Source organism: Elephas maximus, chromosome 18, assembly GCF_024166365.1.
Source record: "Elephas maximus indicus isolate mEleMax1 chromosome 18, mEleMax1 primary haplotype, whole genome shotgun sequence".
Classification (NCBI taxonomy): Eukaryota; Metazoa; Chordata; class Mammalia; order Proboscidea; family Elephantidae; genus Elephas; species Elephas maximus.
Genome location: NC_064836.1, coordinates 6,557,399 through 6,571,238, shown reverse-complemented (window position 1 = coordinate 6,571,238; position 13,840 = coordinate 6,557,399). Strand labels below are relative to the sequence as shown.

The following is a 13,840-nucleotide window of genomic DNA, read 5'->3' as shown; positions in this document are numbered from 1 at the left end:
ATAGCTGGTATATAATGATTACAACCATTGCCATACCCATCCTGTGCCTGTAACTTGCCAAATATGGTCTGGCAGATTGTTTTATGCCAAGAGGTGGGAGATTCCATCTCATTAAATTCAAATACACCCAAAAAGTGTTAAGAAATGATATTTCAATTATTGCCCCTCCAAAAATATTTTTCCTGTATTTTTCCACTTCAGTATCATCCAAATTTGCTTGCACTTATTTATGAATTTATTGTTGGAGGGTTGACAAGCTAAATTCTTGAACCATTTAATCTTATGTTTGTTTTCCTCTCATTCTAACAGAGTATGCGTATCATCATTCCCTTATAACCTCTTTTTCCCATAATCTCTTTAACAATGCCTTGTGTATGACAGCTGCCATGAAAATTCTTATAAATTAATTGACTTTTACCATTTTAAAAATTTGTCAGGAGGAGTATTTGTCTATTTTGTGAATTCAACCAACCAGCTAACCCGTTGCCATCAAGTCGATTCCGGCTCATAGCGACCCTATATGACAGAGTAAAACTGTTCCATAGGGTTTCCAAGGAGCACTTGGTGGATTTGAACTGCCGAACTTTTGGTTAGCAGCGATAGCACTTAACCACTACGCCACCAGAGTTTCCACTTCGTGAATTAGGTAGTGTTAAATTTCAGGCCGGTGGTATCTAATAAACCTAGTGCCGTCGAGTCGATTCTGACTCATAGCGACCCTATAGGAGAGAGTAGAACTGCCCCCATAGAGTTTCCGAGGAGCGCCTGGCAGATTTGAACTGCTAACCCTTTGGTTAGCGGCCTAGCACTTAACCACTAAGCCACCAAGGTTTCTAATAGAGAATATAATTACTTGACTCCAAACACACCACAGACCAAAAGTGGGGGGAAAAAATAAAAGAAAGAATGAAGGGAAGAAGGGAAAAATGGAGGGAGGGAGGGAAAGGTAGAAAAGATAATTAGACAATATCTGGAGCAATTTTCTACCCCCAAAAGTAATCTGATCAATGCTATATTCTTACCACATTGAAATTTGTAGGTAATATTGTTTTCTACACAGGACAAGTCAGAGGTTTTTTTCCATTCTAAACAAATAGAAGTATTTGCTTTTTCAGGCTTTGTACAATCATGTAGCTGAAAATTCCTACGATCTGTCAAGGAGATATAGAAATATGACATGATCAATATTTCATAATTTTGCCATATTATCAATTACAGTCACTAAAATTATACCATGAGATAGAATGCAAGCATTTAGATTGCTTTTGAAAAATTATCATTTATCTCAGAGTTTGATGTTTCTTGATTAGTTTATTTTTTTAACATCATCCATTTTGATAGCACTTTATGCAGAATTTATGTTACCTGGAAAAATGGAACCTGAGCCAGCGTTTAGATAAAATTGCCATTTTTGCACATTTGAAAATATTTATTCCATTTTGCTTTCTTACTTATATCTTCATTTTTGTCCCTTACTCTTTTCTTTTTAATTGAATGATTATTACACAGAGTATTGGGAGTTTCTCTCTTGGTAAATAAAGAGATTTTTAAAAATTGTCATTTTATTTGTTTAACTGATCATTTATTTCTGTCATATTTAGAGAAATGAATAAATTAAATAGGCTTTTTTTTTTTTTTTTAGCTGTTAGATTCTAACCTATTTAGATGTTAACTGATCAAGGATCTTGAATTATTTAATGATGCGAGACATTAAAAGTAGCACAGCCCCTAAATTCGTATTTCAAAATGCATTTTGCTAGGATAAAATTTTGCTGGGATATGCTTCAGTGGAATCTACCTGACACCTTAGACCCTTTCTTTTCCCGGTAGTGGTTTAGTTGGCAGGCCATCTTGATTACCTTAGTGTGACTAAAACTCTGCTTTTTGTGAAAGTATTTGGCTTCTTTCCACAAACATCACATTCTTGACTTTTTGTATTCCCCCCCAAATATTCCAGACTTGTGTTTAAAAGGATAAATATATGTACATACGCATTTAATGACTTGAATTAAATAAAGGAGGGGAAAAAAAAGCCAGTGGATAATCACTGAAACCCATTGCCGTCAAGTCAATTCTGACTCGTAGTGACCTTATAGGACAGAGTAGAACTTCCCATAGAGTTTCCAAGAAGCAGCTGGTGGGTTCGAACTGCTAACCTTTTGGTTAGCAGCTATAGCTCTGAGCCACTGCACCACCAGCTCTCTGGATAATCACTTAGTAGGATACATTATATTTAATCTGCAAGAACCTCTCTGTAAAAGATGAGGGGAGGGCTGAGGGATAAAAACAGAAGGCTAATATCACAACTTTTATTGGGTTAGGCGAGCAGAAAATTCTCCTGCTTTTACATTGCTGACTTCATTTCCCTCAACCCTATTCCTGTGACCATTACAATACACCACACATGAAATTTTACTGTTTTTGTAAGAGAAGTACGTTGATATTTACCTGGTGGTACATGTAATTCTAAAACCTTAAAAGGAGGAACACATGAATCATCGGATATATTAACAGAGATAGAGTTACATTCAGATAGGTTTGCACATGGAGGGTTACACTTCACTTTGTCTGTAGTATTTAGCTCTGCAGTATATAAGTTGGTTATGCTATTATATGAGTAATTCACAGAGATTGCAGCATACTTTTCATCTGAAAGAAAAAAATGATTTTCTATTATTTTCAGAGTGAATATATCTGTAAAAATAAAAATGCTTTAACATATAGTTTCAAAAATATGAAATCACTAAAAAATATCCACAGGAATATGAAAAATAGGAGAAACACATCAGGTCCCTCTATATACTATTTTTTCATGGTTCCCTTATCAATGTTCCCAGTTTGCAAGTTTATATTTGGATGATTATTGGGCTAATGTCTGTCTTCCTAACTGGATTGTAAATTCCATGAGGGCAAAGGCCAATCGATTATGATCATCACCATGATCCAGCTCCTTGCATCATACCTGTCATTAGTAAAAAATCAATAATTGCTTGTTGAATGATGCATATATATATATATATATATATATAAACAAAAAAAACCAAACCCATTGCCATCAAGTCAATTCTAACTCATAGCAACCCTACAGGACAGAGTAGAACTGCCCTATACAGTTACCAAGGAGCACCTGGTGTATGTGAACTATCAACCCATTGCTTAGCAGCCATAGCTCTTAACCACTACGCCACCAGGGTTTCCATATATGTGTATGTATATAAAAATATATATATTTAAAAAAATTTTTTTTTAATAACTAAGTAAAGTGTTCAAAGAGATGGAGAGAGTTTGTCTGATATACCAAGTATTACAAGTTAGGAGGAATGGAAGAGGTTTAGAAACAGAGGGATAAGCCCTGACCAGGAGGAAGAACTCTACTTCCACTGAGAAGAAAGGAAGGAAACAGGAAAAGAATAGATAAAAACTATTCTCAAGTAGCTGCTTTGAGCCAGGCCATAGACTGGGCAAGAGAGAAAGACGCCAACTGTTTTTCTTCCTGATAACCCTTGAAGGAATTACCCCCATATTACATTTATCATCGCACTAAATCCTTGACTCCACTCCAGAACAAACTTGCTATTACCCTATTTTCCAAATACTCAAACTGAAGTGAAGTAGCTTTACCAAAGTTTCTCAGCGATAGCTAATCATGGTATCCCAAACGAGGTTTGAAGATGAAGTCAAAGATTCTTGCCGCTGATGGACATTGGTTCTTAAGATCGGGAGTTAATCATTGGTGAGAAATTAGAGTCAGTGAGTTTAGGTCTTGGAAGGTTGGAATAAAGACAGGAAACTTTAAAGAGCTCCTCCAAAATAATACATGCTGCCCCAAAGTAAATAAACTTACCACATGTTGGCTTAGATGGAGCAGCAGCTGGAACAGAAAAAAAAAAAAAAAAAAGGGATGCAAATTATTAAAATTTTATTTTAGCATCTCTGCTATAGTCATTTCAAAGAAAGGTGGTTTAAAATGTTTTGACTTTGCAAACTATGATGTCTGTTTAGTTTGATTTAACAAATAATGCAGGGTTTACCATGCTTAGTACTATGTTTTGATCTCAAGACTTTAAATATTACAAACGAATGAAGTTGTTCAATAAAACATGTTCATACACTTAACCAGTGAACCAGAGGGTGAGGGTAATAAAATCAAGACTTTTCTAGGACTCATCCGATTGTGGTATGCTGTGGTGGCTAAATGTTCGTGCAGCCAAAAGTATTTTCAAGGCCCTCGTTGCCTTGATTAATCTCCAAATAAGTCCAGGTGAGTCTAATACAACTGTTAGACAGTGTAGTTTACACATCGGTTAAGGGGGGAAAAAATGTGTTGCTTCATATTCTGGTTTAACTTTTGAAAAGCTCTTTGCACATATACTACAGTCAGGTTAATAAGTGCTCTCTCAACAAATTGAGTAGTATCCTGAGTGAATATATGAATCCAGCTGAAGAACTAGATGAAATTGTGCCTTGTGGAAGCTGACTTCTCAGCTAATTTTGTCTCTAGTTGGAAGACTGGGGGAGAACAGTAGGCTTGCAAGCTCTGCCATCGCTGATCGACTTTACAGACTAACCAGTCGCCATGGAGTTGACTCATGCCGACCCCATGTGTGTCAGGGTAGAAGCATGCACCGTAGGGTTTTCAATGGATGATTTTTTGGAAGTAGATCAACCGGCCTTTCTTTCAAGGCAGCTCTGGGTGAACTTGAACCTCCAACCTTTCAGTTAATAGCCAAGTGGGTTTACCATTTGCACCACCAGACACTCCACTTTACAGATCCCATAATTGCTGTGTCCATTCCCTTTAAGCTTCCTTTCCTCCTAGCCCCCACACTTGCCTGGAACTCTGCAACCAGGCCTCTACTACTCACCACTTGGAACAGAGAGCACCGTTGATATGATTGTTCTTTTTCAGACTAATACCTGAACCCATTCTTAGAGACAGAAGTTGTAACATATTTGGTCATTTCTCCAGTGTATTCATAAAACAAACAACTCTTGGGCTATGCTGTCATTACTACGCGATGGGTAATGACAGTGGTGTTATAATATCCTGATCCCATTAGCTGCCTCACTGCTAAAATAAATGAAGGCTTTTGACTAGCTGCTGTTCCACACCCTCCGGATTAGAACACATAATTGAACTACTCGAAGAAAAGACCCCAAGGTAGAACAAGTAGGGGGCCCTTCTGTGAGCATGCCCCAAGGCCCATGGTGCTGTGACTGCGTGACTGAGGGTAAGGTTGTCACCTATTATTGTGGAAGTGGTTGGAAGGTCAGTGGTTGCAGAAGTGTTCAGAGTGGATGGTGCAGTGCTCGGTTGGGGATCTGCAAGGAAATGAACAGAAGGATAAAAGTTAATGAGTTTACCATTTTGAAGGGTGAGGGAAAAACTCTTCAGCAAAGATCATTTCCTAACTGAATTCTTTGTTCTAGGAGTTCTTGTTTGAATTGACACTTCCTTTTATTCTCTTCTTTAAGTAATAAAGTGAATCAAAGATTTATCTACAAATCGCTCTTTAAGATAACTAATATTTCAAGTAATTTGAAATAAATATTGTCTAAGTTGAAGGGAAACTATTCGTTCCTTGGTATAATTCTTACCTGACGTGCAATCTTCCTCTAACTAATCTTTCTCTTTTATTTTAGATTCTAATAAGGAATCCAGTTGCTCTTTTGGAATATTCCTATAGAACTACCCCTACAGAGTTTCCAAGCCTCTCATCTTTACTGGAGCAGACCACCATATCTTTCTCCCTCAGAGCAGCTGGTGGGTTCAAATTACTGACCTTTCAGTTAGCAGCCAAGCGCTTAACCACTGTGCCATCAGGGAACCTCTATTCATTATATACCGGGCTTTTGACATATTCACTCCTTACACAACGGGTATTAGTATATCCATTTTTACAGAACAGAAAACTCACCCTGAGCAAGTGTTAGTAACTTGTCCTAAGGTCAGCTAGAAAGTTGGAGAGGCTGGAGTTGATCCCTGACCTATACATCTGTTATCTTTCTACTTTGCCATGAACTTTCATAATATTAATAATAAAATAAAATATGCCTAGAAAAAGCTTAGCGGCAAGGTTCTTCTGCCTAGTTTAGTAGCAAGATATACAAATTTGTAAAACAGTATGCCTGCAAATACTGCTTGGTGTGAAAGAGCTGCGTTGAAGTGCGAGTTTCCATTTCATCACCCGTGGCCTAAAACACCCAGAGCAACACAGTCAAACCTGAGGAGTTATGGCCGGTGGTGGTGTTGGAGGTGCGTGAAGGTAAAGCAGCCGTGGGGCTGCTGTGTGCAGGGCTGAGGGGGGCTACGGACGTGGAGGCCGTGTCTGCGGGAGAGGTGGTGAATGTGCTGCTGTCTTCTGGGACACCTGCAATCAGAAAGGCCATCAGCACTGTCACTTGTTCCTGCCACACAAGGACAACGGTCAGACAGCCAGCATAAACATGACCCCTTGAAGCTAGGGCAGAACCACACACAAGCACTTCTGCTATGCCACCATACACCTGTTCCAAGGAACTCCACTAAAAACATCAAGGCTCATGGGAAAGATGAGCTTAGAGGCTGACCACTGGAAACGTATGCAACTTTGTAAGCAGAGCACACGTTTCAAAAAAAGAGTTGGGACCTAACGGACTAGCTTGGACCGTGCAGGAGGCCAAGTCTCCTGGCCAAGGGCTGTTCTGGTGGTTGTGTGTTTCCGTCGAGTTGATTCCAACTCACGGTGACCCCAAGTGTGCACAATAGATCTGCTCCGTAGAGTTTTCAAGTCAAGCCTGGGACCTTTCAGAAGGAGATCACAGGGCCTTTCTTCCGAATCACCTCTGGGTGGGTTCAAACTGCCAACCTTTTGGCTCGTAATGGAACACTTAACCATTTGCACCACCCAGGGACTCTGAGAACTACCCTGAAACCAAATCCCATTGTCATCGAGTGAATTCCAACTCATACCAACCCTATAGGACAGAGTAGAACTGCCCCATAGGGTCTGCAAGGAGGAGCTGGTGGATTCAAACTGCCGACCTCCTGGTTAGCAGCCATTGCTCTTAACCACTGCGCTGCTGCCCTAGGGGACATTAAAAATGCACCAGAGTAGTGGAGCTTGATGCTGGCTTGAGCACTGAGGCCTTGCAGATGGAAGTGGAGCTCTGAGTTTCTAAAGCCAAGTGAAGGTTGGCACAGGAGGAAGTGCCACCTAACATGTGCTGAGAGCTTCCCTCGGGAGTAGGTATCTACAGGGAGAGGCCCTGGGTACATGTGCTTAGTTTTTAATTTTCTTAAAATAGAGCTGAATGAGCTCCTGTTGTGCAGCAGCTGAGATGGGTAGTTTTTCTTTTCTAGCTCAAGGTTACAATTCTACTTTCACTCTTCAGGCTCCCCTTGCCAGGAAAAATCAAATGGTTTTGGAATCAACAAACCTCCACGATATACTGACATCATTGCCTTGTTTTCCAGTCACTTATGAGCTCAGTGTTATTATAGAGTGAAAAGTTGCAACAGGAGAAACTGCACATTTTAGTCCTCCAGGACTCGTCAGGCTTCAGTGCATCTAATGCAGGGGGTGTCTTTCCTCAGACATCACACGCAGGATTGCAGCACTATCAATCTGTCAGCTTATCTGCATTGAGTGCCTTCTAGGTAACAAGCACTGTGCTAGTTTTCACCTCAAAAGTAAAATAAGTAAAACCCAGCCCCTATTCAAGCTCATTTGATTATTTTGCTGACCAGGATCCCTGAGGACATCAATCCAATGATTTGAGATGAGTTTCTCGCTTTCGGTGAGATTCTCAGTGTTTCAGCAGGCTGATGAGTGCGCGCACGTTCTGCAGATGGTGTGTGCCTGTAGGCATCCCCCAACTACTCATGGGCGTAGTCTATAATGTCATGCATACACTCCATTAAAATTGGGAATGTGTCTTACAAAAGATAAACTTTGGTTCTCAGCTCACTTAACTCCACTTACCCCCAAAATATAACAAAATCATATACCTACAGATTAGAATAAATAGCATAGATTTAAGTTCTAGGTCCTCAGATGAGGACCCCAACAGAACAAGTAGGACAGGAGAAGGCCTAGTTATTTACCACCCCCCTACCCTTCTTTAAACCATTTTAAACACAGAACTACCCCTCTGCAAAGTCTCAGAATCAGCTGGGTTTGTTCTGAATCTTCTTTCACCTTCTATTCTATTCCTCTCTGACTAGTTTGCCTCTGCATCCCCAAGCAGCCATTGTCCCAACGTTCCCACGCTGCTCCGTGGCCCCTACTCACCCTCCAAGAAGCTTCCCACATTCCCTCCCTTCCCTCTTCATATGAAAACTCCTTTTCCCTCATTGTGTGGATCATGTCAGTGATGGAGAATCATTCTGTGATCATCTCAGTGATGGAGAATAGGGGCGACATTTTTATTTTAATTAAGTTTAGTAATGCTAATAGATTTTTAATTCGTGGATGGAATTAGCCACTGCGAGAAGATGAATTCCCTGAGCGGGCCAAGGCAGACCAGTTTGTGAGACCATCAGCCCCTGGGGGATCAGTTCTTTTACAGCTTCTTCCCATCCACAGCTTCTAAATGTCTGGATTTGCTAAGAGCTCCGAAATCTTTTGACTGCAGTTCCTATGGCAGCTGGAGTGGGCACAGTGAGGTGGAGAGGTGAGGGCAGCTCTTGTCCCAATTGTTTAAAGTTGGTGGGTGGCTGCAGTGACTTTTATACCAAGGGGATACTTCTAATACTTCAAAATAACAGTTATTCTATTTGGTATGTTTAACGTACGTATTTGTTTCATACCTAAAACAAGGACGCTATAGTGTCAGCCGTGTAAACCAAAACCAAACTCACTGCCATGGAGGCAATTCTGACTGAAAGCGACCCTATAGGACAGAGTAGAACTGCCTCATAGGGTTTCCAAGGCTGTAGGTCTTTACAGAAGCAGACTGCCGCATCTTTCTCCTGCCGAGCAGCTGGTGGGTTGGAACCGCCAACCTTTAGGTTAGCAGCCAAGCACTTTAACCACTGCACCACCAGGGCTCCTTACTGGCCCCCTCCATTTATACCTTTAACTTTCAGCATTGACGTCCCTAAACTTATATATGTGGCTGTATGAATTTGTTACCTGAGAAAGAACATACATGCTTTTTGGGCGTTAAAAAAAGGGTACCATAAAGTTATTTAGATATTGATTTTGGAAACATAAGAGAGGGAATATTTATAAATACAGAGATGCTCAGCTGAAGATATCTTGATGTTTGAATGGGAAATATGAGCCATCTATTTAATTTGCTCTCATTCTTAAAATAACCTTTTAATTATGGTCATAATTTCTCACGGCTCTTGATTGCCAAGAGCAGTTACATAATCATCATTGTTTTGTTTATTGGTAGTATGTCTTTAAGAGAAGAAAGAGGTGTATTATTCCTTAATACTAGCAAAAACAAGTTTTTACTATGCAAGGGTACTTGCCTCAAATATAAAGCAATATTAGAGTGCCCTGTATCACGGTTTCCTCCTGAACACGTATTTGCTGTATTCTCACTATCCTTGTTCTTTGTGATTTCCTCTCTATTGAAAGGACCTGGGTTATGTGGTTTCATATCCTAACTAATAAAGTATGAAATTTCAAATTCATCGACTAGCAAGTGCTATGCCTTGAACAAACTGGATCTCCTCACATCATTCTTAAATACAGGCAGTTGTCATGCACTTTTCCTTTTTATATGCACAAATCTAAAGGACCGGCAAACCTGCTGTATCATTCGTGCCAGGAGCAGGGGTGAGTGCAGTAAGGGCAGCCTCGCTGCTGAGTGTGTGATTGTCAGATCCGGCAGAGGGCGCCTGCGAGTTTGCGTGCGTGGGAAAGTAAGTCATCGGTGTTGAGGTAACACCTAAGATAAGAAAAAGATCATTACATCAATCTTCCCCCACTTCTTAAGAAAGATTTAAATACTAATAGGTTATAAGCAGCAAATTGCTATTATAGTGTACCCAACTGTGAAATGACCCAATCTATTAAAATGTGTCGGCTAGTATTTAGTACTTAGGGTCATTTGGCTGGAAGGTGGCACCTGTGTACCCGATTACACACCCATGGGATTGGGACGTCCCCTGGGCTGTGTGCAGTCATAGAGGACTCATGTTCCCAGGTTGGTTTTTTACTTTAAAATCACTATGAGATTTTTTAATTCTCCATCAACTGTACAAACTGAAAGTTGAGGTATCTCTCTGTGGGCAAAATAAGAATAAGCCCTCAATATGCTAGGATCTATTACAAATCAAAAAGAAAAGAAGAAATGAAATGTTTTTGACTACCACACTGGCAAAGTGTTAGAAGATCTAGTGCTGGAAAAGATTTGGTGAAACCAACACAGACACACACACACACTCACTGAATCATATCCATGGAGTTGTCTGGAAGATATACAATAATGGTTAGAGTGGTGTCTTTTAGCAGCAGGATTTGGTGGCATGGATTTTCATTTCGTGTATACACACACACACACACACATTAAAAAAAAAAAAAAAATTGCCATCAGTTGATTCGAACTCACAGTGACCCTGCAGGACAGAGTAGAACTGCCCTATAGAGTTTACAAGGACCTCCTAGGTGGATTTGAACTATGCCACCAGGGTTTCCTGTACCTGTATACAGAAATACTTCTACATTGATAATGTTTTGCAACATGTGAACTATTCTTACAAAAATAAGACTACATAATGATATTATTGATATGCATGTGGATGCTAATTTTAATTATTTTCAGAAAAGAACATTTTTGAATGGTGTATGTTATATCATTAGAAAAATGGATTAAGAGTTTTTTTTTCCTCCTACACATATCTGTGAGCAAGAAAACTATGATTGGATTCTACAATACAAATCAATCAGAAACATATATTAAATAGCACATGGAGAATTTATTCCAGTAGATAACTGAAATATCACCAGATAGAAAGACTATTTTCTAAAAAAGAAAACTTACTCTTTTGCTTGAGACCACACCTAAGAAACTTACCAAGGTATTTTTACCATCAGTGCGATTTCAGCAGAGCAAGTCAGTATTTTAAAATTATGCATTCTCATTTCTAATCCATTTCATTTTAACCTTTTTTTCTCTCACATTTTGCTATATCTGTATTGCTTTAATGTTATCAAGTGAAAAAAAAAGCGTGAGTTAAAGTGTAGGAATGGGGTGTGTGTGTATGTGTGTGTGCGTGCTTGATGTGAGATGTGGAACATTTAAAATGGAAAACTCTGGATGACATGACTCAGTCAACAAAAAAGTTTAGTGTGCAAATGTTCTACCTAGTCTTCAGCAACTTCACCCTCACCTTCTTTTGTAAAAACTTAGGGCAATAAGCTCAAATGCTTACAGCGTTTAGATAGGTTCTACCCATTACTCTGGTGATGGTAACAAAGGAAAAAAAGAAAAAAATGATGTCAAGATTAAGTACACAATCTTAGAATTGCTTGACCATTGACCATTTATTTAACTGCTTACTGTAGCTTATAAACTTCATCAGTATAGTACTTAAAACACTGCAATGTACCATAAATAAAATTTCTGTCATTGGTTTTATATGTGCTTATTCCAATACAGCAGTTCAAATTGGCCTCTTTTTTTTTCCCAGCATACTGCTAAAAACCTCCTTCCCTAAGAAAATGTAACATAGAGCATTACGTCAGAAAAGGCAAGAACAGCTCTCATTATGGCCTGTTTATGAACTGAATACTCTTGACAGACCTAGCGCTAAACAGAAGGTAAACGGGTCACTGGCATATCAAGTTCTCTCAGTAACATGGGTGGTCTTTCCTGGCCCAAACCTGGCATTTCTCTATGAACATGGCGACGTTGCCTTTAATTCCACCATTAGGACTTCACAGTGCTGATTAATTAAGTTAAATAAAAAAAAACATTTCTTACAAACAGTGCAAATGCTCCTACAAGGAAAAAAAAAAAAAAACTGGTTTACCAATCCCCAGTGTGAATTTTTTTTCAATAAATTGTCCTATCTTCAATTATTTTATGGTAGTGAGAACCTGGAATGGAGCAGAAAGATGGTACGGTTTCTACTCCGGGGTGCCTGCCAAGGGAGGCAGGAATGATAAATGATAAAGACACAAGGTGCTTTAAGTGTTTGGGGCTACAGGAGAGCTAAGTGAATGCAGCTGGAGAAAGATGCTGATGTGGAGGTCAGAGGACACAGGGAAGACTTTCCCCACACCATGTCATTTAGGGGTCTCTCCTCCCTCCCTCCGTAGGTTCATGCATTACTTCTGTCAACAAATGTTTAATAAGCACATAATATGTCCTCACTTTATATGCTTGAAAAACATCACAGACTTGGAAACGGCCAGTTAATTTAGCTAATGTAAAACTGTCCCAATAATTTTATAATTCCAAAAGAACAAAAACAAGACAAGTTTTTCCTAATTGCATTTCACTTAACAATATCTCTGTGCCAACCTGTCGTGTCAGGAACACTAGTATTATTGAAAGTACCCAGGAATACTTGGGTTGAAGTATTCCCTGGAATCAGAGAAGGCGTGGTCTCTGAGGAGTCATGTTCTCGTTCAGAGATGCTTGTGGGTGAGAATGCAGTGGTGCCAGCAGGTAAGGGGTCACTTGGAGACAGAGCACTGGGTTTGTCTGTTACGGTCGGTCCTGTTATATTAGTGGGAGCTGGAAGGAGGAGAAAATAAATAAGTAAATCATATTCTGAAACATATACTCAACAGAGTTAAACCTTGATCCTCTATGGGGTATGTGTGTGTAAGTACTCCTTACTTACCGACTATCTTGTTAAAAACATTCACGTTTACAATATTGTATATACATATATGTGTGTGTTTCTAATTTATATGTACAAATACATATGTATATATACACATGCATAAAGACATGCGTAATATATAAATACAGATGCATGTACATATATAGATATAAGATATGGCTATAGATATAAAACAAGCTACAGAACAGTGGCTAAAGGTAAAAATAGGGAAATGGAGTTGAAAGCAGGCATCCCCTGCCCCCTTCCTATTATCTGCTGGGATTCTCAAAAATTGAAGGCAATTAGGTTCAGAAGAATGGAGCCAATGGATAAAGATGATTAAAGGAAATCTTACAAAAGAGATTTCGATGAAGAAAAGAAGGACAGTGAAGTTGGAAAGAGATTATTAGGAGGGCTAGGGTTCCAGAGGAAGGAAGAAAATGAAAGACAAAGCCTCTATCTACATAATGATTTTTTTTTTTCAAATAAGTCAAATTCAAACAATTCAAGAGGAATATAGGCAAAGGACTGGAGAACAAAATTTACAAAGAGATACACAAATGACCCAACTATACAAAAATATTTTCCACTTCATAATAATAAAAGAAACAAAATTTATTGAGAAAACATTTTCCAGAGTTCACATTCATTTTTTTTTTGAGAGGAAAAAAAAGAAAAAATGACCAGCTGCCATGAGTGCACAAATGGTCAAAGCTTCCTTCTTGCAGGGCAGATTAGCACCAAGTACCAAAAGCTCTGTGCTCCCATACTCAAAAAGGACATTGATTTATAACAGAATATGGAAATGACCTAACTAAAAAAAAAAAAATCCATTGTGATCTCTGAACATTGGGATTATAGATGTGTATTTTTCCCAAGCTTTCTATGTTTAACATGATTTCTTTAAAGACCAGAACATATTTTTAAAATATTCAATTAACCCAAAAGTGCATTATATTACACAAGTATTTTAATTAATGTAATTGATTTTAAGTAATGGATAAGAGAAAATGGTACAAATAAGAAAAGAAGGGCTGGAGAATGGGAGAAACTAGAAGAGTAAAACTG

The 13,840-nt window shown here is 38.9% G+C and overlaps 1 protein-coding gene across 11 annotated transcripts in view; it reads right to left on the bottom strand.

Moving 5' to 3' along the window:
* The window catches only part of PTPRC (protein tyrosine phosphatase receptor type C), a 137,409-nt gene that overhangs the window by 66,039 nt on the left and 57,530 nt on the right, over positions 1-13,840 (bottom strand). For 3 of the 11 annotated variants that reach the window (XM_049857680.1, XM_049857679.1, XM_049857682.1), the window contains 7 exons: positions 12,466-12,681; positions 9,745-9,885; positions 6,225-6,371; positions 5,245-5,322; positions 3,845-3,871; positions 2,449-2,649; positions 1,023-1,151 (listed from right to left, as the gene is read on the bottom strand). In XM_049857680.1, the coding sequence (XP_049713637.1) occupies positions 1,023-1,151; positions 2,449-2,649; positions 3,845-3,871; positions 5,245-5,322; positions 6,225-6,371; positions 9,745-9,885; positions 12,466-12,681 (939 nt within the window). The remainder of the gene's footprint in view (positions 1-1,022; positions 1,152-2,448; positions 2,650-3,844; positions 3,872-5,244; positions 5,323-6,224; positions 6,372-9,744; positions 9,886-12,465; positions 12,682-13,840) is intronic. The other 8 variants (XM_049857684.1, XM_049857686.1, XM_049857687.1 and 5 more) reach the window with 5 other exon arrangements.